The 27,777-nt window shown below is 52.8% G+C and overlaps 2 protein-coding genes across 4 annotated transcripts in view; both read right to left on the bottom strand.

Moving 5' to 3' along the window:
• Nucleotides 1–2,264, bottom strand: part of LOC147120805 (adenylate cyclase type 8-like) — a 409,028-nt gene extending 406,764 nt beyond the window's left edge. The window contains exon 1 of the mRNA XM_085977138.1: nt 912–2,264. Within this exon, the coding sequence (XP_085833264.1) occupies nt 912–1,742 (831 nt within the window). The 5' untranslated portion in view covers nt 1,743–2,264. The remainder of the gene's footprint in view (nt 1–911) is intronic.
• Nucleotides 2,265–7,863: 5,599 nt separating this feature from the next.
• The window catches only part of dnajc27 (DnaJ (Hsp40) homolog, subfamily C, member 27), a 62,887-nt gene continuing 42,973 nt past the window's right edge, over nt 7,864–27,777 (bottom strand). For all 3 annotated transcript variants that reach the window (XM_085978798.1, XM_085978790.1, XM_085978804.1), the window contains exons 3-7: nt 24,381–24,450; nt 22,367–22,531; nt 21,358–21,480; nt 20,713–20,870; nt 7,864–14,386 (exon numbers count right to left, since the gene is read on the bottom strand). In XM_085978798.1, the coding sequence (XP_085834924.1) occupies nt 14,254–14,386; nt 20,713–20,870; nt 21,358–21,480; nt 22,367–22,531; nt 24,381–24,450 (649 nt within the window). In that variant the 3' untranslated portion in view covers nt 7,864–14,253. The remainder of the gene's footprint in view (nt 14,387–20,712; nt 20,871–21,357; nt 21,481–22,366; nt 22,532–24,380; nt 24,451–27,777) is intronic.

Here is a 27,777-nt window from a genome sequence, read left to right as displayed (position 1 = left end):
CACTTACGAGGGAAGACTGAGCTCGGTTTTATCTTCAGAGTGCCTTCTGGGTGGGCTGCAACCAGGGCTAAAGAGTCCACCTACCCTTCGGGGTGGGGTACATCCACAGCCGTCAAGACGCAAGGATCCCCCGCTGGACGCCGCTCCGCGCCGCTCGCCAGGACTGTCTGGAGTGGGGCTGGAAAACCTCACCTCCTGACTCAGAGGCGGGAATGCTAGGACTAAGCCAAGTCAGTCACAATACTAAAGACCGAATTAGGTAAACGCTTGTAAGAATACATGGAAGGGCATCGAAATGGGAAGAGTAGGCAAGCCATGCGAGAGAGCTTGCACAGCCACCGCGCTCTCTACCAAAATCTCAATGTTTGTAAAACTAAAACATAGAAACATAGAAGATAGGAGCAGGAGTCGGCCATTCGGCCCCTCGAGCCTGCTCCGCCATTCAATGCGATCATGGCTGATCATCCAAATTCAGTACCCTGTCCCTGCTTTCTCCCCATATCCCTTGATCCCTTTAGCCTTAAGAAATATATCTAACCCTTCTTGAATATATTTAATGAATTGGCCTCTACTGCCTTCTGTGGTAGAGAATTCCACAGGTTCACCACTCTCTGGGTGAAAAATTCCTCCTCATCTCAGTCCTAAATGGCTTACCCCTTATCCTTAGACTGTGACCCCTGGTTCTGGACTCCCCCGCCATCGGGAACATCCTTCCTGCATCTAGTCCTGTTAGAATTTTATAAGTTTCAATGATTTAGTGTAATTTGCCTCGTGGACGCACTTTAGTTAAACCAAGTCCCAGCCCGGGTTATGTCGCTGATTAAAACAACTCTGTAATTAAGCTAAGTTACGTTAGTCCAAGCTGACCTGGAGTTAGGGTTGATTGGAAAGAGGTAAAGTTTGAAAAGTACCTGGTGCAGTAGAAATATGCCCTTTAAATAGCGGAATCCTTCTATCACCAGGTGAGCTATTGTGGAGAAGGAACCAGCAAGGATACACCAGTGCAGCGGCAGGGGGAGCATGGTGTAAGTGCCGAACACAATGAATAGAATGTACCAGGTCTCGTTGGTCTCCAAGCCCGACCCCAAGCCCACGAGAATCTGCGTGGTCTGGTAGAACCAGGTGGCAAGCCCGAGATATTGCAGGTAGTTGTGCGATATGGCATCCTTGCCGGCTTGGACCATAAAACACAGCAGGGTGGAGAACAGGATGATCAGCCCCGTCAACCCGCTCTTTATAGGTTCGATCAGTTCGGGCGTGGCATAAAAATACACCATCATAATGGTAAACTTGGAGAAGCAGTCTATGAAGTTCATCATGATGAGAGAGATCCGTCTCTGGCGGGCAAAGTAGCGCTGGTACAGCTTCTCCAGGTCCTGGGACCTGAAGGCGTGCTTTATGGTCGGCAGCAGCACTCCCCGCCAGTTGTGGCCGGTGGACACGAAGATGTTGCTGGGGGCGATGGGGGGGTGCAGGGCCGGGTAGATGGCTCCCTTCTTCCTGCCGGCCAGGTTGGACAGGATCTGCTGGTTGATGTCCTGGATGCATTCATCCTTGATGGTGAACTTGCGCTTCGGGAGCTCGCCAGTCTCGGCCAGCCGCTCTTTCTGCTTACTGATGACATTGACGAAATTTTGCCATTGAAATTCCTGGCGAGCGATGGAGTCGCTAGCGCTGGTACTGTGGCTAGAGAGTGGGCGAACCGGGACTTGGAACTCGGTTGACTCCAGCAAAGTCTCCATGCTTCAGACTCTGAAGAGTACCGCCAGTAATGGCATCAATCCACTGTCCCAGTGACTGTCTGAAAACACACCGCTGCTTCCTCAATCTTCAAATCCTCACTGGATCCTGCAAGCGCACCATTCCTCGGGGACTCGACTGCTCCCAGCTCCCGTTAACCTAAATTAACATCAAAACACTGCTAACAATTAACTGCCAACTTCAAACCCAAGAGTGTATTTAGACTGAATTAGATTTTTTTTATTAAAACATAGTTCAGGAGCAAGTGGCGTGCGCCCACTTTGCGGAGTGCCTCAGCCGCCACCTCCCTCCTGGGGGCTGCCGAGGGTTAGTGGAGCTGGAGCTGTCGCTGTCCAGGGTGCTCGCCCCCTTCCCAGGGTGATGACTCCGCCCAATCTCTTGTCCCAGCTCTTCTGCCACTGCCCACACCTCACTTGTCACACTCTCCCACCCTTGTCCAGTCACAATGCGATTGCTCAGGGCCACACTTCACACCACAAGTCCCATTGTTGGCGGTGGCCGCTCCTATTGGTGATCGCCGATGACATTAAAGCTCTGACATCGCTAAATTCCATTGGGCAGCTAGCTCCTGATCTCATTGGTTTCGAATAAACACCTTCAATGGGTTGATGAGCGATCTGGCCGCAGGGAAGGAAGGTCCCGATGGCCAACTCCGGCACTCTCACACCTTAAATGGGACTAGTTACTCCCAGTACTGACAGCTTCAATCATACGGGACACATTCAAGAAGGGTAGTAGGGAAAAACCGGGGAACTACAGGCCAGTGAGCCTAACATCAGTGGTAGGAAAATTACTGGAAAAAATCCTGAGGGACAAAATTTGTCTCCACTTGGAGAGGCAAGGATTAATCAGGGATAGTCAACATGGCTTTGTCAAGGGAAGATCATGTCTGACTAATTTGATTGAATTTTTTGAGGGGGTGACTAGGTGTGTGGATGAGGGTAACGCAGTGGATGTGGTATACATGGATTTCAGTAAGGCCTTCGATAAAGTCCCGCACAGGAGACTGGTCAAGAAGGTAAGAGCCCATGGAATCCAGGGTGCCTTGGCACATTGGATACAAAACTGGCTTAGTGGCAGAAGGCAGAGGGTGATGGTCGAAGGTTGTTTTTGTGACTGGAAACCTGTGGCCAGTGGGGTACCACAGGGATCGGTGCTGGGTCCCTTGCTGTTTGTGGTCTACATTAATGACTTGGATATGAATGTAAAGGGTATGATCAGTAAATTCGCGGATGATACTAAAATTGGTAGGGTGGTAAATAGCGAGGAGGGTAGCCTCAGTCTGCAGAACGATATAGATGGGTTGGTCAGATGGGCGGAACAGTGGCAAATGGAATTTAACCCGGAAAAGTGCGAGGTGATGCACTTTGGGGGGTCTAACAAGGCAAGGGAATACACAATGAAGGGAAAGACCCTAGGCAAGACGGAGGGTCAGAGGGATCTGGGTGTGCAGGTACACAGATCCCTGAAGGCGGCGGAACAGGTGGATAAGGTGGTAAAAAAGGCATATGGGATACTTGCCTTCATTAGCCGAGGCATTGAATATAAGAGCAAGGAGGTTATGATGGAGCTGTATAAAACACTGGTTAGGCCACAGCTGGAATACTGTGTGCAGTTCTGGTCGCCACACTACAGGAAAGATGTGATCGCGTTAGAGAGGGTGCAGAGGAGGTTCACCAGGATGTTACCAGGGCTGGAGCGCTTCAGCTATGAAGAGAGACTGGGCAGATTGGGTTTGTTTTCCTTGGAGCAGAGGAGGCTGAGGGGGGACATGATTGAGGTGTACAAAATTGTGAGGGGCATAGATAGGATGGATGCTGAGGAGCTTTTCCCCTTAGTAGAGGGGTCAATAACTAGGGGGCATAGATTCAAGGTAAAGGGCGGGAGGTTTAGAGGGGATTTGAGAAAGAACTTTTTCACCCAGAGGGTGGTTGGAGTCTGGAACTCACTGCCTGAAAGGGTTGTGGAGGCAGAAACCCTCACAACATTTAAGAAGCATTTGGATGAGCATTTGAAATGCCATAGCATACAAGGCTACGGGCCAAATGCTGGAATATGGGATTAGATTAGACAGGGCTTGATGGCCGGCATGGACACGATGGGCCGAAGGGCCTCTATCCGTGCTGTATTACTCTATGACTCTATGACTCTATGACATCCTGCACCAACAACTAAAGCCAACTGCTCACAATAGGGTAACGCAGCCGATCCTATTTGCGTTTGGGACCGGTATAAGGAAGTCCCACGAGTATTAGTCAGGATAAAGTTTCTTCGGGTGATTTCTAATGGTGACATGCTGGTACACAGAAACAGATTGGGAGTGATAAGCCTCATCATATGGATTAACACAAGTATAGGTCAGGGGAGGCGGCAGTCAACAAACGTGAATTTTTGTTGTTCCTTCCTGGGATGTGGGCATCACTGGCAAGGCCATCATTTATTGCCCATCCCTAATTGCCCTTGAGAAGGTGCTGGGGAGTACTTTAGAAGTGTAGTCACTGTTGTAATGTAGGGAAACACAACAGCCAATTTGCACACAGCAAGCTCCCACAAACAGCAATGTGATAATGTTCCCGATGGTCGGGGAGACCAGAACCAGGGGTCACAGTCTAAGGATAAGGGGTAGGCCATTTAGGACAGAAATGAGGAGGAACTTCTTCACCCAGAGAGTGGTGAGCTTGTGGAATTCTCTACCACAGAAGGCAGTGGAGGCCAATTTATTAAATATATTCAAGAAGGAGTTGGATATATTTCTTAAGGCTAAAGGGATCAAGGGATATGGGGAGAAGGCAGGGACAGGGTACTGAGTTTGGATGATCAGCCATGATTTCATTCAATGGCGGAGCAGGCTCGAGGGGCCGAATGGCCTACTCCTGCTCCTATCTTCTATGTTTCTGTGACCAGATCATCTGTTTTAGTGATGTTGGTTGAGGGATAAATATTGGCCCCAGGACATCGGGGAAAACTCCCCACATCCCCCTGCTCTTCTTCTAATAGTGGCTGTGGGCAGACAGGGCCTCCGTACCGCCCCTCCGACAGAGCGAGTCCCTCCGTACCGCCCCTCCGACAGAGCGAGTCCCTCCGTACCGCCCCTCCGACAGAGCGAGTCCCTCCGTACCGCCCCTCCGACAGAGCGAGTCCCTCCGTACCGCCCCTCCGACAGAGCGAGTCCCTCCGTACCGCCCCTCCGACAGAGCGACAGTCCCTCCGTACCGCCCCTCCGACAGAGCGACAATCCCTCCGTACCGTCCCTCCAACACCGAGAGCGACAGTCCCTCCGTACCGCCCCTCCGACAGAGCGACAGTCCCTCCGTACCGCCCTCCGACAGAGCGACAGTCCCTCCGTACCGCCCTCCGACAGAGCGACAATCCCTCCGTACCGCCCATCCGACAGAGCAACAGTCCCTCCGTACCGCCCTCCGACAGAGCGACAATCCCTCCGTACCGCCCATCCGGCAGAGCGACAGTCCCTCCGTACCGCCCCTCCGACAGAGCGACAGTCCCTCCGTACCGCCCATCCGACAGAGTGACAGTCTCTCCGTACCGCCCCTCCGACAGAGCGGCTGTCCCTCCGTACCGCCCCTCCGACAGAGCTACAGTCCCTCTGTACCGCCCCTCCGACAGAGCAACAGTTGCTCCGTACCGCCTCTCCGACAGAGCGACAGTCCCTCCGTACCGCCCATCCGACAGACCCTCCATACCGCCCCTCCGACAGAGCGACAGTCTCTCCGTACCGCCCTCTGACAGAGCGACAGTCCCTCCGTACTGCCCCTCCGACAGAGCGACAGTCCCTCCGTACCGCCCCGACAGAGCAACAGTCCCTCCGTACCACCCCTCCGACAGAGCAAGTCCCTCCGTACCGCCCCTCCAACAGAGCAACAGTCCCTCCGTACCGCCCCTCCGACAGAGCGACAGTCCCTCCGTACCGCCCCTCCGTCAGAGCGACAGTCCCTCCGTACCGCCCCTCCGACAGACCCTCCGTACCGCCCCTCCGACAGAGCGAGTCCCTCCGTACCACCCCTCCGTACCGCCCTCCGACAGAGCGACAGTCCCTCCGTACCGCCCCTCCGACAGAGCGAGTCCCTCCGTACCGCCCCTCCGACAGAGCGAGTCCCTCCGTACCGCCCTCCGACAGATCCTCCGTACCACCCCTCCAAGAGCGACAGTCCCACCGTACCGCCCCTCTGACAGAGCGACTGTCCCTCCGTACCGCCCCTCCGACAGAGCGAGTCCCTCCGTACCGCCCCTCCGACAGAGCGAGTCCCTCCGTACCGCCCCTCCGACAGAGCGAGTCCCTCCGTACTGCTCCTCCGACAGAGCAACACTCCCTCCGCACCGCCCCTCCGACAGAGCGACAGTCCCTCCGTACCGCCCCTCCAACAGAGCGAGTCCCTCCGTACCGCCCCTCCAACAGAGCAACACTCCCTCCGCACCGCCCCTCCGACAGAGCGACAGTCCCTCCGTACCGCCCCTCCAACAGAGCGAGTCCCTCCGTACCGCCCCTCCGACAGAGCAACACTCCCTCCGCACCGCCCCTCCGACAGAGCGACAGTCCCTCCGTACCGCCTCAACGACAGAGCGACTGTCCCTCCGACAGAGCGACAGTTCCTCCGTACTGCCCCTCCGACAAGAGCGACAGTCCCTCCCTACCGTCCCTCCGACAGAGCGACAGTCCCTCCGTACCGCCGTCCAACAGTCCCTCCATACCTCCGTCCGACAGTGCCACAATCCCTCCGTACCACCCCTCCGACAGAGCGACAGTCCCTCCATACCGCCCCTGCGACAGTGTGGCGCTCCCTCGTACCGCTCCCACGACAGTGCAGCGCTCCCACCGTACCGCCCTGCGACAGTGCGGCATTCCCTCCGTACCGCCCCTGCGACAGTCCGGTGCTCCCTCCGTACCGCCCTGCGACAGTCCCTCCGTACCGCCCTGCGACAGTCCCTCCGTACCGCCCTTGCGACAGTGCGGCGTTTAAACTCTGCAATCTCAAAGCCACAACCTGTCCTCCACACTCCTGATCAAAATTCTACCCTTTCCTTTCCAATATATGTACCGTGACTACCGAACAAAACACTGCTATCTGTGAGCTTCGGTGCTTGTTTACAGGCTCAGTAGGATCCCCCTTCTTGCGGGTAGAAACCACAACTGTACTCTGCAATACTCAGGGCTTCTGTGCCTCAAGTAGAATTGTACATAGCCTCAGAGGGCAAACTGCAAGTCGAGTCGGCAGCTCCTGGTATTTTTCTCCAACACCATTACCAACACTATAGAGTTCACTTCCTCTCATTGAAATGTTCTTTAAGGTCTCCAATCTGTGCAGCACACACCATCAGCCTTTCCAACCTCCACACAGATGGGATGCTTGCGATGGTCTGTTGGGTCGGACTCCAGCACGGTGTAATGGTCTCTGCGGGCCCCAAGGATACTCTTATGGAGCTGTTGATGTCATGCCTGTCAGCCACTGGCAGTGGACTAGAGGAACCATTTTGACCATGGTTAACAACAGACTTTAACTAACAGGAAATAATCTAGGATCATTTCTGTGTAATTGTTGACTCTTATGGATAAGCACAACCGATCTTGCATCAACTCCCCGAGGACCCTCCTGGCCTCAAGACACTCTGCATTATAACCCACCTTTGCAGCAGCACTTGGTTGCCCTGAAAAGGTTTCAATTTTAAAGGCCGCCTTCTTTCGCCTAACAGCCCTCCCTTCCTTTAGTTACCTTAACAGGACCTTGCTTAGTAGATGAGCGGCTCGGAGACTTGTTTGACTTCAGTTGATGAGGTAACGGAGCCGTTGCTTTATCAAGTCTGCCTGATTTGTTAGTGGGAGTTAACCATCCATTATTGTAGTAAAAAGTAAAACTGTTAGTAGCTATAACGAAATGTGTGTAAATTAGTGAATATATGATACACCTCCGCCAATGTTTCTCAACACATCTTACTTTTGTTAAGTTGTGGAGTAGTCACTGGCGCTCCTAACCTTGCTGCTATTCAAACCCTCCGTCCTCCAGCTCTTCCTCCAGCCTCACAAGCCACGCGACATTCACAGCACAATACTAACCGCTCAGAAAGGAGATTCCCACTCAATAACACACCATCAGTTAATACAATGCATTTATTTCCACATATACAATTAACAAATTAGCATTCAGAAAGATACTTATGGAGAGCATTAAACAGCAGCCCCCGTTGGCACTGGACAATTTAATATATTGGCACAAACGAGCTCAACAGGTGAAAAAGATCACATTTAACCTAATGCCCATTAATGGTGCAATACACGGCTGTGAGATCCCCCGACACATTTCTACATATTGCTTCTGCCACTCCCAGTGACAGACCTGTACCCACCAGTACTGTACCCCAGTGTTATACAGTGACAGACCTGTACCCACCAGTACTGTACCCCAGTGTTATACAGTGACCGACCTGTACCCACCAGTACTGTACCCCAGTGTTATACTGTGACAGACCTGTACCCACCAGTACTGTACCCCAGTGTTATACAGTGACCGACCTGTACCCACCAGTACTGTACCCCAGTGTTATACAGTGACCGACCTGTACCCAGCAGTACTGTACCCCAGTGTTATACTGTGACAGACCTGTACCCACCAGTACTGTACCCCAGTGTTATACAGTGACAGACCTGTACCCACCAGTACTGTACCCCAGTGTTATACAGTGACAGACCTGTACCCACCAGTACTGTACCCCAGTGTTATACAGTGACAGACCTGTACCCACCAGTACTGTACCCCAGTGTTATACAGTGACAGACCTGTACCCACCAGTACTGTACCCCAGTGTTATAGTGACAGACCTGTACCCACCAGTACTGTACCCCAGTGTTATACTGTGACAGACCTGTACCCACCAGTACTGTACCCCACTGTTATACAGTGACCGACCTGTACTGTACCCCAGTGTTATACAGTGACAGACCTGTACCCACCAGTACTGTACCCGTGTTATACAGTGACAGACCTGTACCCACCAGTACTGTACCCCACTGTTATACAGTGACCGACCTGTACCCACCAGTGCTGTACCCCAGTGTTATACAGTGACAGACCTGTACCCACCAGTACTGTACCCCAGTGTTATACAGTGACAGACCTGTACCCACCAGTACTGTACCCGTGTTATACAGTGACAGACCTGTACCCAGCAGTACTGTACCCCAGTGTTATACAGTGACAGACCTGTACCCACCAGTACTGTACCCCAGTGTTATACAGTGACAGACCTGTACCCACCAGTACTGTACCCCACTGTTATACAGTGACCGACCTGTACCCACCAGTACTGTACCCCAGTGTTATACAGTGACAGACCTGTACCCACCAGTACTGTACCCCAGTGTTAATGACAGACCTGTACCCACCAGTACTGTACCCCAGTGTTATACAATGACAGACCTGTACCCACCAGTACTGTACCCCAGTGTTATACAGTGACAGACCTGTACCCACCAGTACTGTACCCCAGTGTTATACAGTGACAGACCTGTACCCAGCGGTATTGTACCCTAGTGTTATACAGTGACAGACCTGTACCCACCAGTACTGTACCCCAGTGTTATACAGTGACAGACCTGTACCCACCAGTACTGTACCCCAGTGTTATACAGTGACAGACCTGTACCCACCAGTACTGTACCCGTGTTATACAGTGACAGACCTGTACCCACCAGTACTGTACCCGTGTTATACAGTGACAGACCTGGACCCAGTGGTACTGTACCCCAGTATTATACAGTGACAGACCTGGACCCACCAGTACTGTACCCGTGATATACAGTGACAGACCTGTACCCACCAGTACTGTACCCCAGTGTTATACAGTGACAGACCTGTACCCACTAGTACTATACCCCAGTGTTATACAGTGACAGACCTGTACCCACCAGTACTGTACCAGAGATCTTCGTGTTAGCGTTACACATTGTACCCACTGTATACAGACTGTAAACATTGCACTCATCAGAATGAATAAATAAAGCATATTGTAACAGCCTGTGAAGTGTTTGATTTGTGTATTGCACTTTCAACACAATGAAAAACAGAATAATAAATAAGCAACAACCTGTCAAATATTAAAATACATTAAAAACTCACCTTTCTGAGCCATGAGAAAGGCTCACCTGAATCATTAATAAATGCACTGAACACAGAGGGCAACTCAGGGCCTATTAACACAGCATGGTGACATTACGACTTAGAAACACTGCATTGCCAAAACCCCCAGGATTATAGACACAACACAGTAACTGGTAATCGACAAATACAACACACTGCACCTGAAGATCTCACTGTAAATGTCGTCTTCCTTCTAGCCATGGATGCACCAAACATGTCCTGTATATATATTCACCAACCAGAGTAAACTGAGAGGGAGCATACCAACCCTCACTGCAGTAATCACACACTTTAACCCTTCCCTCTGCCAGAAGAACACCGCTCACTACACAGCTCCCCAAAGAATGCTGGTCAGGGTGCACGTCGAACATGTTCGTACCAACCAGTTATCAGCAGCATCAAACCAATCCTTTCAACTGAACTTCCAATTCCATAGTGCACAGTATCATTTGTGCTGAAATCCAGTGGACTTTATAGTCCTCTTTGAGCATCAGCAGTTCTCATGCCCAAAAATCAGGATGGATCAACCATTCACTACTGAACAGTCACACGAGTGTACCCCCAGGCAATAGAGGACTGACACCCTCAACTTGGTAAAGTATGCCAGGGTAAGAACTGGTTGGCACAGGTGGGTATACCTACAGGCATTGCCGTTCTACCACAAGCAGCAGTCTCCAATCTTCATCATATGGCCACTGACTGGCACCACGGTCTTAGAACCAGGTCCGGCACCGGTAACGATGCCATGGATGTGAACAGCCTGAGAGGAGTGACGCATTGTCCACGAATGGACTACTCTCACCTGGCCACCACTCCAACACATCCTTTATGGACTATTTGTTTACGATGGTTTTAAAATCTTGGCATTTAATCAGCCTGATCCTGTCTATTCAGCACTCCCCCCACTACCCGTGGTCAAACCCAGCACTACTTCACCAAGACATCATGCGACCAGGGGCCCCCAATGGTCCAGTGGTAAACACACTCTCCACTATGGTACTAAGTCATACACAGCAGAAGACTGCAGGCTGGAGACCTGGCCTGCACTCAGGTAGGGCACCAGCTGAGGTGCTACGATTCCGGTGAGGGGAGGGGAAGGAAACAGATTCTCCCAATTGCTATTCAGTGACTTCATGAGTAGATGGAGGTCAATAGGATTGGATCAGCTGTCAAACAATCTGTCACTACTCTGTCTCGGTAACACATGAGGAAAGGTAACTCAACCGAGTTACTGGAAAGGTGCAGCTCCTGTGGAACCGGGAGCACAAACATGGAGTAGCTTCAGAAATGTAAAAAAATTAAAACAGAAACACCCTCCAAATTGATTCAATCAACTTTCAGCAGTTAATAAGGTACAAACCAGCAGGCCAGTAAGGAAAGATGAGCATTTCAAAAGGCGCAAAAACACACCATGGAGTGACCACTGGCTCAGGGGGATTATTCCCGCCTGTCAGGAGGTGAAGGGGTTCGAGCCCCACTCCAGACAGTCCTGGAGAGTGGAGAGTAGAATCCGGTCTCTAAATACTGGGTGATACCCAGCAGGACACCAGTGTCTGGAGGGAGTGACCACTGGCACAGGGGGATTATTCCCGCCTGTCAGGAGGTGTAGGGGTTCGAGCCCCACTCCAGACAGTCCTGGAGAGTGGAGAGTAGAATCCGGTCTCTAAATACTGGGTGATACCCAGCAGGACACCAGTGTCTGGAGGGAGTGACCACTGGCTCAGGGGGATTATTCCCGCCTCTGTCAGGAGGTGAAGGGGTTCGAGCCCCACTCCAGACAGTCCTGGAGAGTGGAGAGTAGAATCCGGTCTCTAAATACTGGGTGATACCCAGCAGGACACCAGTGTCTGGAGGGAGTGACCACTGGCTCAGGGGGATTATTCCCGCCTGTCAGGAGGTGAAGGGTTCGAGCCCCACTCCAGACAGGAGTGGAGAGTAGAATCCGGTCTCTAAATACTGGGTGATACCCAGCGGGACACCAGTGTCTGGAGGGAGTGACCACTGGCTCAGGGGGATTATTCCCGCCTGTCAGGAGGTGAAGGGTTCGAGCCCCACTCCAGACAGGAGTGGAGAGTGGAGAGTAGAATCCGGTCTCTAAATACTGGGTGATACCCAGCGGGACACCAGTGTCTGGAGAGAGTGACCACTGGCTCAGGGGGATTATTCCCGCCTCTGTCAGGAGGTGAAGGGGTTCGAGCCCCACTCCAGACAGGAGTGGAGAGTGGAGAGTAGAATCCGGTCTCTAAATACTGGGTGATACCCAGCAGGACACCAGTGTCTGGAGAGAGTGACCACTGGCACAGGGGGATTATTCCCGCCTCTGTCAGGAGGTGAAGGGTTCGAGCCCCACTCCAGACAGGAGTGGAGAGTGGAGAGTAGAATCCGGTCTCTAAATACTGGGTGATACCCAGCAGGACACCAGTGTCTGGAGGGAGTGACCACTGGCTCAGGGGGATTATTCCCGCCTGTCAGGAGGTGAAGGGTTCGAGCCCCACTCCAGACAGGAGTGGAGAGTAGAATCCGGTCTCTAAATACTGGGTGATACCCAGCGGGACACCAGTGTCTGGAGAGAGTGACCACTGGCACAGGGGGATTATTCCCGCCTCTGTCAGGAGGTGAAGGGTTCGGGCCCCACTCCAGACAGGAGTGGAGAGTAGAATCCGGTCTCTAAATACTGGGTGATACCCAGCGGGACACCAGTGTCTGGAGGGAGTGACCACTGGCTCAGGGGGATTATTCCCGCCTGTCAGGAGGTGAAGGGTTCGAGCCCCACTCCAGACAGGAGTGGAGAGTAGAATCCGGTCTCTAAATACTGGGTGATACCCAGCGGGACACCAGTGTCTGGAGAGAGTGACCACTGGCTCAGGGGGATTATTCCCGCCTCTGTCAGGAGGTGTAGGGGTTCGAGCCCCACTCCAGACAGTCCTGGAGAGTGGAGAGTAGAATCCGGTCTCTAAATACTGGGTGATACCCAGCGGGACACCAGTGTCTGGAGGGAGTGACCACTGGCTCAGGGGGATTATTCCCGCCTCTGTCAGGAGGTGAAGGGTTCGAGCCCCACTCCAGACAGGAGTGGAGAGTAGAATCCGGTCTCTAAATACTGGGTGATACCCAGCGGGACACCAGTGTCTGGAGAGAGTGACCACTGGCTCAGGGGGATTATTCCCGCCTCTGTCAGGAGGTGTAGGGGTTCGAGCCCCACTCCAGACAGTCCTGGAGAGTGGAGAGTAGAATCCGGTCTCTAAATACTGGGTGATACCCAGCGGGACACCAGTGTCTGGAGGGAGTGACCACTGGCTCAGGGGGATTATTCCCGCCTCTGTCAGGAGGTGAAGGGGTGCGAGCCCCACTCCAGACAGGAGTGGAGAGTAGAATCCGGTCTCTAAATACTGGGTGATACCCAGCGGGACACCAGTGTCTGGAGAGAGTGACCACTGGCTCAGGGGGATTATTCCCGCCTCTGTCAGGAGGTGAAGGGTTCGAGCCCCACTCCAGACAGCCCTAGAGGGCGGAGTTCAGAGTGCTGTCTCTGACATCCAGCGAGGGTACTGGTGTACGATGGGTAAAGGGTAGCTGGGCTCTTTAGCCTTGGTTGCAGCCCACGCGGGAGAAGGTTTTCTGAAGATAAAACCGTGAGGAAAGCAACAGGAAGACAGCGGAGCTCCTCTTCCCCAGTGAGTGGCTCAAGTATCCTGTGTGGGAGAGTTGAGTCGAGTTCGGACCTGCCACTGGAAAGTGCCCATTTGTGCTGCTGCATTAGGTAGCTGTTCCCATTGCTGTCACCTGCACTATACCCTGCAACAAATAAACCAAAAACCTCGCCCTGAAATCTAGGCAAACGTGTGCACGAAGCTCTTTGGGCGACATCGTTGGTTCGTGTATTGAAGGAAGGGGGTTGCTAAGCAGGATGCCTGAATGAGGAGAATGAGCAGAGAGATGGAGAGGAGAGCAGACAACATTGCTCCGATACTCATCTGTGCGTCTTGAAGTACTTGCATTCAGTATCTCTAAAGTCCCTCTTCAATGCCCACTTTCGTCAGCCCAGAGTGCAAATCACCATCCAACACTGGGCCCCTTGAATACTCTTCAAACGGGGCCACCGTCTCCAAACCACTTTCCCTTTCAGGGACATAGTTGCCACTATCGGTTGTGCCGATCACTTTAAGAATTACACCAAGTGTAAATGTCCACATTTATTAATCCTGCACTCACACCCAGTATTAAATGACATTTGCTGACTCCTTATTTCCATTAAAAGCTCAAGTACAGCTGGTGCAGTCTGGGGAGAGGGCTACTTTCTTATCTGGCATCAGAATCAAGGCGGACTTCGATGGCACTCCCCTTTTTACTTGATGTTTTTCAGCAACACAGTCCGTGCGTTGACGACCGCTTTGAAGGCGTCTTCACTCCCCGGGGCGAGGCACTTGTCGGGGTGAAGGAGCATGGCCAGCTTCCGATAGGCTTTGTTTACCTCGTCCCTGTAAAAGTGGCACAGTCTCAGGGTCCATAATTGCGCCCCACCCCATTACACACACAATATAATGGGGCATGGCTGCAAATACACAGCCACTCACTCAGTATCTGACAGGAGATGAGGAACACAAACATTTTGGATGCAACTCAGTTCTGACCTCAAATGGTCTTCCCTCTTTCCGATGCTTATGGGCCTGTTGTGCTGTTCCATTCGTTTCTATTTTTGTGATCCCCACAGTAGGGGTGTAGTACATAAGAAACAGGAGCGGGAGTCGGCCATTCGGCCCCTCAAGCCTGCTCCGCCATTCAATGAGATCATGGCTGATCCAATCTTGGCCTCCACACCACTTTCCCGCTCTCTCCCCACACCCCTCGACTCCCCTGTAGTTCAAATGTCTGTCAATCTCCACCTTGAATATATTCACTGACTCCGCCTCCACAGCTCGCCGGGGTAGAGAATTCCAAAGATTCACGACCCTCAGAGAGAAGAAATTCCTCCTCATCTCCGTCTTAAATGGGCTACCCCTTATTCTGAAACAATGCCCCCTAGTTCTAGATACCCCCACTAGGGGAAACATCCTCTCGGCATCTACCCTGTCAATCCCCCTCAGAATCTTATATGTTTCAATAAGATCACCTCTCATTCTTCTAAACTCCAATGAGTAAAGGCTCAACCTGCTCAACCTTTCCTCATAAGTCAACCCCCTCATCTCAGGAATCAACCGAGTGAACCTTCTCTGAACTGCCTCCAATGCAAGTATGTCCCTCCTTAAATATGGAGACCAAAACTGTACGCAGTACTCCAGGTGCAGTCTCACCAACACCCTGTAAAGTTGCATCAAAACCTCCCTACTTTTATACTCCATTCCCCTTGAAATAAAGGCCAACATTCCATTAGCCTTCCTAATTACTTGCTGTACCTGCATGCTAACTTTTTGTGTTTCCTGTACTCGGACCCCCCAATCCCTCTGTACCGCAGCGTTTTGTAGTCTCGCTCCATTTAAATAATAATTTGATTTTTCATTCTTCCTTCCAAAGTGGATAACCTCACATTTTCCCACATTATACGCCATTTGCCAATTTTTTGCCCACTCACTGAACCTATCTATATTCCCTTTGCAGACTCTGTGTCCTCCTCACAACTTGCTTTCCCACCTATCTTTGTATCATCAGCAAATTTGGCTACAGTACACTCGGTCCCTTCATCCAAGTCATTAATATAGATTGTAGATAGTTGAGGCCCCAGCACTGATCCCTGTGGCACCCCACTAGTTACTGGTTGCCAACCGGAAAATGACCCATTTATCCCGACTCTCTGCTTTCTGTTAGTTAGCCAATCCTCTATCCATGCTAATATATTACCCCCAACCCCGTGAGCTCTTATCTTATGCAGTAACCTTTTATGTGGCACCTTATCGAATGCCTTCTGGAAATCCAAATACACCACATCTACTGGTTCCCCTTTATCCACCCTGTTTGTCACATCCTCAAAGAACTCCAGCAAATTTGTCAAACCTGATTTCCCTTTCATAAAACCATGTTGACTCTGCTTGATTGTATTATGATTTTCTAAATGTCCTGCTATTACCTCCTTAATAATGGATTCCAGCATAGAACCATAGTGGTTCTGTTACTGGACTAATAAGCAACATGAATTTGAACATGAATTTGAACACGAGTGTTTGCTAGTGCGGTTGGGGAGGGTTTAAACTAAAATGGCAGGGGGTTGGGAACCTGTGCAGGGAGACAGAGGAAAGGGAAGCAAGGATAGAAGCAAAAGAGAGGAAGGAGAAAAGCAAAAGTGGAAGGTAGAGAAATCAAGGGTGTAAATGAAACAGGGCCACAGTAAATAATAATTCTAAAAGGACTAAGAGTGTTAAAAAAACAAGCCTGAAGGCTTTGTGTCTTAATGCAAGGAGCATTCGTAATAAGGTGGATGAAATAGCTGCGCAAATAGATGTAAACGGATACGATATAATTGTGATTACAGAGACATGGCTCCAGGGTGACCAAGGCTGGGAATTCAACATCCAGGGGTATTCAATACTCAGGAAGGACAGGCAGAAAGGAAAAGGAGGTGGGGTAGCATTGCTGGTTAAAGAGGAGATTAACACAACAGTAAAGAAGGATAATAGCTCTGATGATGTGGAATCTGTATGGGTAGAGCTGAGGAATACCAAGGGGCAGAAAACATTAGGGGGAGTTGTATACAGACCCCCAAACAGTAATGCTGAGGTTGGGGATGGCATTAAACGGGAAATTAGAGCCGCGTGCAATAAGGGCACAGCAGTTATCATGGGTGGATAGATAATGGCAAACATTTAAAGATCGCATGGATGAACTACAGAATTTGTTCATCCCTGTCTGGCATAAAAATAAAACAAAAAAGGTGGCTCAACCGTGGCTAACAAGGGAAATTAGGGATAGCATAAGATCCAAGGAGAGGACATATAAATTGGCCAGAAAAAGCAGCAAACCTGAGGAGTGGGAGCAGTTTAGGATTCAGCAAAGGAGGACAAAGGGATTAATTAAGAGGAGGAAAATAGAGTATGAGAGTAAGCTTGCTGGGAACATAAAAACTGACTGTAAAAGCTTCTATAGATATGTGAAGAGAAAAAGATTGGTGAAGTCAAGCGTAGGTCCCTTGCAATTAGAATCAGGGGAATTTATAATGGGGAACAAAGAAATGGAGGACCAATTAAATACATTCTTTGGTTCTGTCTTCACAAAGGAGGACACAAATAACCTCCCAGAGATGTCGGGGAACATAGGGGCTAATGAGAGGGAGGAATTGAATGAAATCAGTATTTGTAGGGAAATGGTGTTGGGAAATTGATGGGATTAAAGGCCGATAAATCACCAGGGCCTGATAATTTACACCCTAGGGTACTTAAGGAAGTGGCCCTAGAAATAGTAGATGCATTGCTGGTCATCTTCCAAAATTCTATAGACTCTGGAACAGTTCCCATGGATTGGAGGGTAGCTAATGTAACCCCACTATTTAAGAAGGGTGGTAGAGAGAAAACAGGGAATTATAGACCGGTAAGCCTGACATCGGTAGTGGGGAAAATGCTAGAGTCCATTATAAAAGATGTAATAGCAGAGCACTTGGAAAACAGTGACAGGATCAGACAAAGTCAACATGGATATACAAAAGGTAAATCATGCTTGACTAATCTACTGGAATTTTTTGAGGATGTAACTGGTAGAATGGATGTGGTGTATTTGGACATTCAGAAGGCTTTCGATAAGGTCCTGCATAAGAGATTAGCGTGTAAAGTTAAAGCACATGGGATTGGGGGTAAGGTACTGTCTTGGATGGAGAACTGGTTGACAGACAGGAAGCAAAGAGTTGGAATAAACGGTTCTTTTTCCGAGTGGCAGGCAATGACTAGTGGGGTACCGCAGGGATCGGTGCTAGGACTCCAGCTATTCAAATATATATATAAATCATCTAGACGAGGAAACTAGGTGTAAAATCTCCAAGTTTGCAGATGACACAAAGCTGGGTGGGCATGTGTGCTGTGAGGAGGATGCAGAGGAACTCCAGTACGATTTGGACAGGTTGGGCAGATGCAGTATAATGTGGATAAATGCGAGGTTATCCACTTCCGTGGCAAAAACAGGAAGACAGATTATTATCTGAATGGCAATAGATTGGGAAAAGCGGAAGTGCAACGAGACCTGGGTGTCCTTGTGCACCAGTCGCTGAAGGTAAGCGTGCAGGTGCAGCAGGCAGTTAAGAAGGCAAATGGTATGTTGGCCTTCATAGCGAGAGGATTCGAGTACAGGAGCAAGGATGTCTTGCTGCAGTTGTACAGGGCCTTGGTGAGACCACACCTTGAGTATTGTGTGCAGTTCTGGTCATCTTATCTGAGGAAGGATGTTCTTGCTATGGAGAGAGTGCAGCGAAGATTCACCAGACTGATACCTGGGATGGCAGGAATGACGTATGAGGAGAGATTGGGCTGATTGGGCTTGTACTAGCTAGAGTTCAGAAGAATGAGAGGGGATCTCATTGAAACTTATAAAATTCTGACAGGACTGGACAGACTAGATGCTGGAAGGATGTTCCAGATGGCCGGGGAGTCCAGAACCAGGGGTCACAGTCTAAAGATAAGGGGTAAGCCATTTAGGACTGAGATGAGGAGGCATTTCTTCACCCAGAGAGTGGTAAACCTGTGGAATTCTCTACCACACAGGGCAGTTGAGGCCAATTCATTAAATATATTCAAGGTGTTAGATATATTTCTTAAGGCGAAAGGGATCAAGGGATATGGGGTAAAGGCGCCCCATAAGCGAGGGGCCAAATGGCCTACTCCCGCTCCTATCTTCTGTGTTTCTATGTCCCTGAGCTCACTGTGTCCGAGTGCTGGGACTGACCCTGAGCTCACTGTGTCCGAGTGCTGGGACTGACCCTGAGCTCACTGTGTCCGAGTGCTGGGACTGACCCTGAGCTCACTGTGTCCGAGTGCTGGGACTGACCCTGAGCTCACTGTGTCCGAGTGCTGGGACTGGCCCTGAGCTCACTGTGTCCGAGTGCTGGGACTGGCCCTGAGCTCACTGTGTCCGAGTGCTGGGACTGACCCTGAGCTCACTGTGTCCGAGTGCTGGGACTGACCCTGAGCTCACTGTGCCCGAGTGCTGGGACTGACCCTGAGCTCACTGTGCCCGAGTGCTGGGACTGACCCTGAGCTCACTGTGCCCGAGTGCTGGGACTGACCCTGAGCTCACTGTGCCCGAGTGCTGGGACTGACCCTGAGCTCACTGTGTCCGAGTGCTGGGACTGACCCTGAGCTCACTGTGTCCGAGTGCTGGGACTGACCCTGAGCTCACTGTGTCCGAGTGCTGGGACTGACCCTGAGCTCACTGTGTCCGAGTGCTGGGACTGGCCCTGAGCTCACTGTGTCCGAGTGCTGGGACTGACCCTGAGCTCACTGTGTCCGAGTGCTGGGACTGACCCTGAGCTCACTGTGTCCGAGTGCTGGGACTGACCCTGAGCTCACTGTGTCCGAGTGCTGGGACTGACCCTGAGCTCACTGTGTCCGAGTGCTGGGACTGACCCTGAGCTCACTGTGTCCGAGTGCTGGGACTGACCCTGAGCTCACTGTGTCCGAGTGCTGGGACTGGCCCTGAGCTCACTGTGTCCGAGTGCTGGGACTGACCCTGAGCTCACTGTGTCCGAGTGCTGGGACTGACCCTGAGCTCACTGTGTCCGAGTGCTGGGACTGACCCTGAGCTCACTGTGTCCGAGTGCTGGGACTGACCCTGAGCTCACTGTGTCCGAGTGCTGGGACTGACCCTGAGCTCACTGTGTCCGAGTGCTGGGACTGACCCTGAGCTCACTGTGTCCGAGTGCTGGGACTGACCCTGAGCTCACTGTGTCCGAGTGCTGGGACTGACCCTGAGCTCACTGTGTCCGAGTGCTGGGACTGACCCTGAGCTCACTGTGTCCGAGTGCTGGGACTGACCCTGAGCTCACTGAGTCCGAGTGCTGGGACTGACCCTGAGCTCACTGTGTCCGAGTGCTGGGACTGACCCTGAGCTCACTGTGTCCGAGTGCTGGGACTGACCCTGAGCTCACTGTGTCCGAGTGCTTGGACTGACCCTGAGCTCACTGAGTCCGAGTGCTGGGACTGACCCTGAGCTCACTGTGTCCGAGTGCTGGGACTGACCCTGAGCTCACTGTGTCCGAGTGCTGGGACTGACCCTGAGCTCACTGTGTCCGAGTGCTGGGACTGACCCTGAGCTCACTGTGTCCGAGTGCTGGGACTGACCCTGAGCTCACTGTGTCCGAGTGCTGGGACTGACCCTGAGCTCACTGAGTCCGAGTGCTGGGACTGACCCTGAGCTCACTGTGTCCGAGTGCTTGGACTGACCCTGAGCTCACTGTGTCCGAGTGCTGGGACTGACCCTGAGCTCACTGTGTCCGAGTGCTGGGACTGACCCTGAGCTCACTGTGTCCGAGTGCTGGGACTGACCCTGAGCTCACTGTGTCCGAGTGCTGGGACTGACCCTGAGCTCACTGTGTCCGAGTGCTGGGACTGACCCTGAGCTCACTGTGTCCGAGTGCTGGGACTGACCCTGAGCTCACTGTGTCCGAGTGCTGGGACTGACCCTGAGCTCACTGTGTCCGAGTGCTGGGACTGACCCTGAGCTCACTGTGTCCGAGTGCTGGGACTGACCCTGAGCTCACTGTGTCCGAGTGCTGGGACTGACCCTGAGCTCACTGTGTCCGAGTGCTGGGACTGACCCTGAGCTACGAGCAGGCTAGTCGCTGATGGGTTTCCCTGTTTCCGGTGGTGATGGGACCGATGGGAGTTTGCTTTACCTGGATGCTCCGGGCTTCATTCCCAGCATTTCCCAGCTGTCCTTACTGTTCCGGATCCTGCGGATGGTGTCTGCCTGCTCCTTGGTAAACCCCAGGCTCCCGCTGGACTGAGGACGCTTCCCATTCTCACACAAGTCAAGGATCGACGAGAAGAACGTCTGCATCCAGATGGAATGTAGAAAGAGGGAAAACAGGAATTAAACTGTATTCAGGATAGAGCCCTTCCCAGAGCAGGACACTCCCTGGACACCGCCCTGCCGGCAATCACCGCCCTGCCGGCATTCACCGCCCTGCCGGCAGTCACCGCCCTGCCTTCTGCTTCGCTGACTCTGGAAGCACCGCTGCAAATCATTTGTCTTGGTGGCCAGCAGCGGTATTGGGGCCACCAGCACTGGAGCACCCAGCTTCAGAGGTAGAATGAACGATTGCAAACAGAAACCTTTTGGGGCGGGTGGGGGGGTGCAGAAGGGAGACATGTTTGTGTTGGAATGGGATTCTGTATTGTGCCCAAAATAGGGAATGTGAACACACTCTGATCACAGACACGTGAATAGGCCACCCCACAATCACTCCTCCTCCTCGTAGATCTCTGCGACTTTTGTCCGGTCACTGGCTCTGTGGAACGACTCCACCCAATGTGTGTACCTGGAACATCTCGGTGATTCCCTCTCCAGACTGCGCCGAGGTTTCAAAGTAGTGGAATCCCCGGCTCTCGGCCCAGAGCCGCCCCTCGCTCTCATCGACCACACGCCGCTTCCCACAGTCAACCTACAGAAAGAAAATAAAGAAAATCACACAGCATAGGAACAGGAGAACGATATCCACTTGCACACCTCTCATACACATCAGGCAGCAGCTTTCATTTCTTTGATTCATTTTGTGCTGAAAGGGGAAAGTTAGCACCAGGAAAAGGAATACTTTCCACTCCAGGGACCCCGTGTCCCATCAAACACTTACAGCACGGGTTAGATACAGAGTAAAGCTCCCTCTACACTGTCCCATCAAACACTCCCAGGGCAGGTACAGCACGGGTTAGATACAGAGTAAAGCTCCCTCTATACTGTCCCATCAAACACTCCCAGGGCAGGTACAGCACGGGTTAGATACAGAGTAAAGCTCCCTCTACACTGTCCCATCAAACACTCCCAGGGCAGGTACAGCACGGGTTAGATACAGAGTAAAGCTCCCTCTACACTGTCCCATCAAACACTCCCAGGGCAGGTACAGCGTGGGTTAGATACAGAGTAAAGCTCCCTCTACACTGTCCCATCAAACACTCCCAGGGCAGGTACAGCACGGGTTAGATACAGAGTAAAGCTCCCTCTACACTGTCCATCAAACACTCCCAGGGCAGGTACAGCACGGGTTAGATACAGAGTAAAGCTCCCTCTACACTGTCCCATCAAACACTCCCAGGGCAGGTACAGCACGGGTTAGATACAGAGTAAAGCTCCCTCTACACTGTCCATCAAACACTCCCAGGGCAGGTACAGCACGGGTTAGATACAGAGTAAAGCTCCCTCTACTGTCCCATCAAACACTCCCAGGGCAGGTACAGCACGGGTTAGATACAGAGTAAAGCTCCCTCTACACTGTCCTGAGTCTGGATAGAGAGAGACCAGCTCGTGCAACAGGTAACATCACAAATTATTACCTTATTTGCACAAACAACAAACACAATGTTCTCCATGTTCGCCTGCGGCCCCAGTTCCTGCTTCATCTCGGCGAGCCAATTCTCCAGCGCATCGAAGGAGTCCTTCTGTCCGACATCATAGGCCAGGATCACCCCTTGAGTGTCTTTGTAAAACTCATTGCGCACCTGTTACAAACAAAACCAGTACTGAAAGACAAGCAATTCAAACCAAAGTGCTACTACCATTAGCGGCTGTAATAGGGGAGCCGATAGTTGGGGGCGGGGCGGGGGCACTATCTTTTGCAGTCCAGGATGGGAGGATTAGGGACACAACGCATGGCTAAAATAAGAGGCCTTCCATCTAATGGCGCATCGGCACCAGTTGTTGAGAAGACGAGAGCTATTCCGCAAGGATAGGCTAAATCTGAACAGGGTGGCAGCTGATGAACTGGCAAAATGGATACATAGGGAACTGAAGAGTCATTTAAACCAGGGAGGAAGGGACAGAATGGGGAATAAAAGCAAGACTTGAAAAATTGGGGCTATATTGAACTGTTTTGAATTTGTGAACAGGAGAGGTTGAAGGATGATTTGATAAGAGGTGTTTCAAATTATGAAGGCACAGGACAGAGTAAATAGACAAATGTTTCCAGTCTAGAACTGGGGTCAGAGATACAAAATCAACTGCCAGAGATTTAAGACCGAGAGCAGGAGAAGCTTTTTTTGAAACAAAGAATGACGAGGCTGTGGATTTCACTCCCAGTTAGTGATTGAAGTGGAGACCAGGTCAACATTAAAGAATGGGTTAGAGAGGAGTCTGAAGGAAAGGGGGATAAAGGGGAATGGGAAGAGGGCGGGTACCTGGGATTAGGATACTGTTTGTGTGGAGGATAAACAGGACTGACCGTTTCTGTTACAATATCTGTATAATTTGAAAGTAAAACATCCCATGGCACGATTTGAAGAGCAGGAGAGTTCTCCTGGTTTCCTGGTCACATTCATCCTTCAACCAACAGAAAAACAGATCAACTGGTCATTCAACTCGCTGCATTCCATGGGACCTTGCTGTGTGTTATAAAAGATGTAATAGCAGAGCACTTGGAAAACAGCGACAGGATCGGACAAAGTCAACATGGATTTACAAAAGGTAAATCGTGCTTGACTAATCTACTGGAATTATTTGAGGATGTAACTGGTAAAATAGATAAGGGGGAACCAGTGGATGTGGTGTATTTGGGCTTTCAGAAGGCTTTCGATAAGGTCCCGCATAAGAGATTAGCGTGTAAAGTTAAGGCACATGGGATTGGGGGCAAGGTATTGACTTGGACAGAGAACTGGTTGGCAGACAGAAAGCAAAGAGTTGGAATAAATGGCTCCTTTTCCGAGTAGCAGGCAGTGACTAGTGGGGTACCGCAGGGATTGGTGCTAGGACCCCAGTTATTCACAATATATATTAATGATCTGGACAAGGGAACTAGATGTAATATCTTCAAATTTGCAGACGACACAAATCTGGGTGGGCATGTGTGCTGTGAGGAGGATGCCGAGAAACTACAGGATGATTTGGACAGGTTGGGTGATTGGGCAGAAGCATGGCAGATGCAATATAATGTGGATAAATGTGAGGTTATCCACTTTGGTGTCAAAAACAGGAAAGCAGATTATTATCTGAATAGCAATAGATTGGGAGAAGGGGAAGTGCAACGAGACCTGGGTGTCCTTGTGCACTAGTCGCTGAAGGTAAGCATGCAGGTGCAGCAGACGGTTAAGGCAAATGGTATGTTGGCCTTCGTAGCGAGAGGGTTTGAGTACAGGAACAAGGATGTCTTGCTGCAGTTGTACAATCGATCGCATTGAATGGCGGAGCAGGCTCGAGGGGCCGAACGGCCGACTCCTGCTCCGATCTCCTGTGTTTCTATGTGCAAAGTGGCTACTGCGAGAACAGTGACTGTACTTCATTGGCTGGGAAGCACTGTGTCACACCCGGAGTTGATAGAAGCCATACAAATGCAAGGTCTTTCTCTCTCTTACCTACCTCATAGAAGAACGGATGACCCGCCATGTCAAAGATGTTAACTTTAATCTCTCGATCCCTCACCTGCACTCTGAGGGTGCAAAAAACAAAACAAAACCGGCCAATAAGCAGCTTTGCATTACTCGTGCTCAATTGCACTTTTGTTCTGCAACATTTATCCAAACTACACCTCAAACTAGGGACTAGGGACAGGGTCACTGGCAAGGCTTGGAAGCTAAGCAGAGCCAGGCCTGGTTAGTACCTGGAGGGGTGACCATCAGGGAAGACCAGGTGCAGAAGGTCACGGAAGGAGCCCCGAGGAGGGGTGGTTGGTGAGAAGGTCACGGAAGGAGGAGCGGCTGGTGAGCAGGCCCGGGCGTTGGGCTGAAGATTGTCGGACAGGAGGAATGGTGGAAATGGAATGGCGGCGCGCACAGATGCAGCGGCTTTGCTTCTCCCAGGATGGTGCTATTTACGTTTAATGTTAATGTTATTTGTACTGGACTCATGGGAGCTGGCAAGATCACATTTCGTTGTTCATGTACTTGTGCATTGTACAATGACAATAAAGTTGAATTATTATAAACCCTCACTGTCCCAGGGCCCCGTGCTCCCGGAGCCTCACTGGCCCAGGGCCCCGTGCTCCCGGAGCCTCACTGGCCCAGGGCCCCGTGCTCCCGGAGCCTCACTGTCCCAGGGCCCCGTGCTCCGGGAGCCTCACTGGCCCAGGGCCCCGTGCTCCCGGAGCCTCGCTGTCCCGTGGTCCCGGAGCCTTGAACCCGTACTATCCCAGGGCCCCGTGCTCCCGGAGCCTCACTGTCCCAGGGCCCCGTGGTCCCAGAGCCTCACTGTCCCAGGGCCCCGTGCTCCCGGAGCCTCACTGTCCCAGGGCCCCGTGCTCCCAGAGCCTTACTGTCCCAGGGCCCCGTGCTCCCGGAGCCTCACTGTCCCAGGGCCCCGTGGTCCCGGAGCCTCACTGTCCCAGGGCCCCGTGCTCCCGGAGCCTCACTGTCCCAGGGCCCCGTGCTCCCGGAGCCTCACTGTCCCAGGGCCCCGTGCTCCCGGAGCCTCACTGTCCCAGGGCCCCGTGCTCCCGGAGCCTCGCTGTCCCAGGGCCCCGTGCTCCCGGAGCCTTACTGTCCCAGGGCCCCGTGCTCCCGGAGCCTCACTGTCCCAGGGCCCCGTGCTCCCGGAGCCTCACTGTCCCAGGGCCCCGTGCTCCCGGAGCCTCACTGTCCCAGGGCCCCGTGCTCCCGGAGCCTTACTGTCCCAGGGCCCCGTGCTCCCGGAGCCTCACTGTCCCAGGGCCCCGTGCTCCCGGAGCCTCACTGTCCCAGGGCCCCGTGCTCCCGGAGCCTCGCTGTCCCAGGGCCCCGTGCTCCCGGAGCCTCGCTGTCCCAGGGCCCCGTGCTCCCGGAGCCTCGCTGTCCCAGGGCCCCGTGCTCCCGGAGCCTCGCTGTCCCAGGGCCCCGTGCTCCCGGAGCCTCACTGTCCCAGGGCCCCGTGCTCCCGGAGCCTCACTGTTCCAGGGCCCCGTGCTCCCGGAGCCTCACTGTCCCAGGGCCCCGTGCTCCCGGAGCCTCACTGTCCCTGGGTCCTGTGCTCCCGGAGCCTCTCCTGGGCCGGGTGCACTTTCCCAGAGCCCCGTGGTCCCAGAGTCTCACTTTCCCAGAGCCCCGTAGTCCTGGAGCCACTCCTGGGCCGGAAGCACTTTCCCAGGGTCCTCCTGTTCCATGTTACAGCTCCCCTTGCATTCAGTGGACCCATTCCAGGCTATCGATGATACCATGGAGTTATGGTATTTTTCTCTATCAAACGAGAGAAATATCGGCGAGGCCTGGGCCCAACTGCTGAACCAGAATTCACACAGAACACACAGTCGACACCTAATGAGACTGCCAAATGTTCGAGGCTTCTTCTTATTGCAGTCCATGTTTTACCCACTGTAGGAACAGACTCAAAGGGCCGAATGGAATCCCTTCTGAAACGCCTCCTTCTTTCCCCCCTTCACCTATTCCTGCTCCTACTTCTTATGTTACAAGTACACTGCTGCCCTTTAACTCACGGAGCGGAGTGGAGGCAGCAGACTCGAGAGGGAGCGAGAGCGGAGCCTGAGGATATAAAGAGCGCGGGAGAGCGAGGCCCGAGAGTGGAGACAGCGGACCCGAGAGGGAGCGAGAGTGGAGCCTGAGGATATAAAGAGTGCGGGAAAGCGAGGCCCGAGAGCGGAGACAGCGGACCCGAGAGGGAGCAAGAGCGGAGCCTGAGGATATAAAGAGTGCGGGAAAGCGAGGCCCGAGAGCGGAGACAGCGGACCCGAGAGGGAGCGAGAGCGGAGCCTGAGGATATAAAGAGCGCGGGAGAGCGAGGCCCGAGAGTGTGGACAGCGGACCCGAGAGGGAGCGAGCGCGGAGCCTGAGGATATAAAGAGTGCGGGAGAGCGAGGCCCGAGAGTGGAGACAGCGGACCCGAGAGGGAGCGAGAGCGGAGCCTGAGGATATAAAGAGCGCGGGAGAGCGAGGCCCGAGAGCGGAGGCAGCGGACCCGAGAGGGAGCGAGAGCGGAGCCTGAGGATATAAAGAGCGCGGGAGAGCGAGGCCCGAGAGTGGAGACAGCGGACCCGAGAGGGAGCGAGAGCGGAGCCTGAGGATATAAAGAGCGCGGGAGAGCGAGGCCCGAGAGTGGAGACAGCGGACCCGAGAGGGAGCGAGAGCGGAGCCTGAGGATATAAAGAGCGCGGGAGAGCGAGGCCCGAGAGCGGAGACAGCGGACCCGAGAGGGAGCGAGAGCGGAGCCTGAGGATATAAAGAGCGCGGGAGAGCGAGGCCCGAGAGTGGAGACAGCGGACCTGAGAGGGAGCGAGAGTGGAGCCTGAGGATATAAAGAGCGCGGGAGAGCGAGGCCCGAGAGTGGAGACAGCGGACCCGAGAGGGAGCGAGAGCGGAGCCTGAGGATATAAAGAGCGCGGGAGAGCGAGGCCCTAGAGTGGAGACAGCGGACCCGAGAGGGAGCGAGAGCGGAGCCTGAGGATATAAAGAGCGCGGGAGAGCGAGGCCCGAGAGTGGAGACAGCGGACCCGAGAGGGAGCGAGAGCAGAGCCTGAGGATATAAAGAGCGCGGGAGAGCGAGGCCCGAGAGTGGAGGCAGCGGACCCGAGAGGGAGCGAGAGCGGAGCCCGAGGATATAAAGAGCGCGGGAGAGCGAGGCCCGAGAGTGGAGACAGCGGACCCGAGAGGGAGCGAGAGCAGAGCCTGAGGATATAAAGAGCGCGGGAGAGCGAGGCCCGAGAGTGGAGACAGCGGACCCGAGAGGGAGCGAGAGCGGGGCCTGAGGAAAAAAGAGCGCGGGAGAGCGAGGCCCGAGAGCGGAGGCAGCGGACCTGAGAGGGAGTGAGAGCACAGCCTGAGGATATAAAGAG

This window comes from Somniosus microcephalus, chromosome 3 (genome assembly GCF_052327205.1).
Source record: "Somniosus microcephalus isolate GS21.2 chromosome 3, FLI_Smic_1.0, whole genome shotgun sequence".
Lineage (NCBI taxonomy): Eukaryota > Metazoa > Chordata > Chondrichthyes > Squaliformes > Somniosidae > Somniosus > Somniosus microcephalus.
The sequence above is the reverse complement of the archived record's forward strand: the minus strand, read 5'-3'. Positions and strand labels throughout refer to the sequence as shown.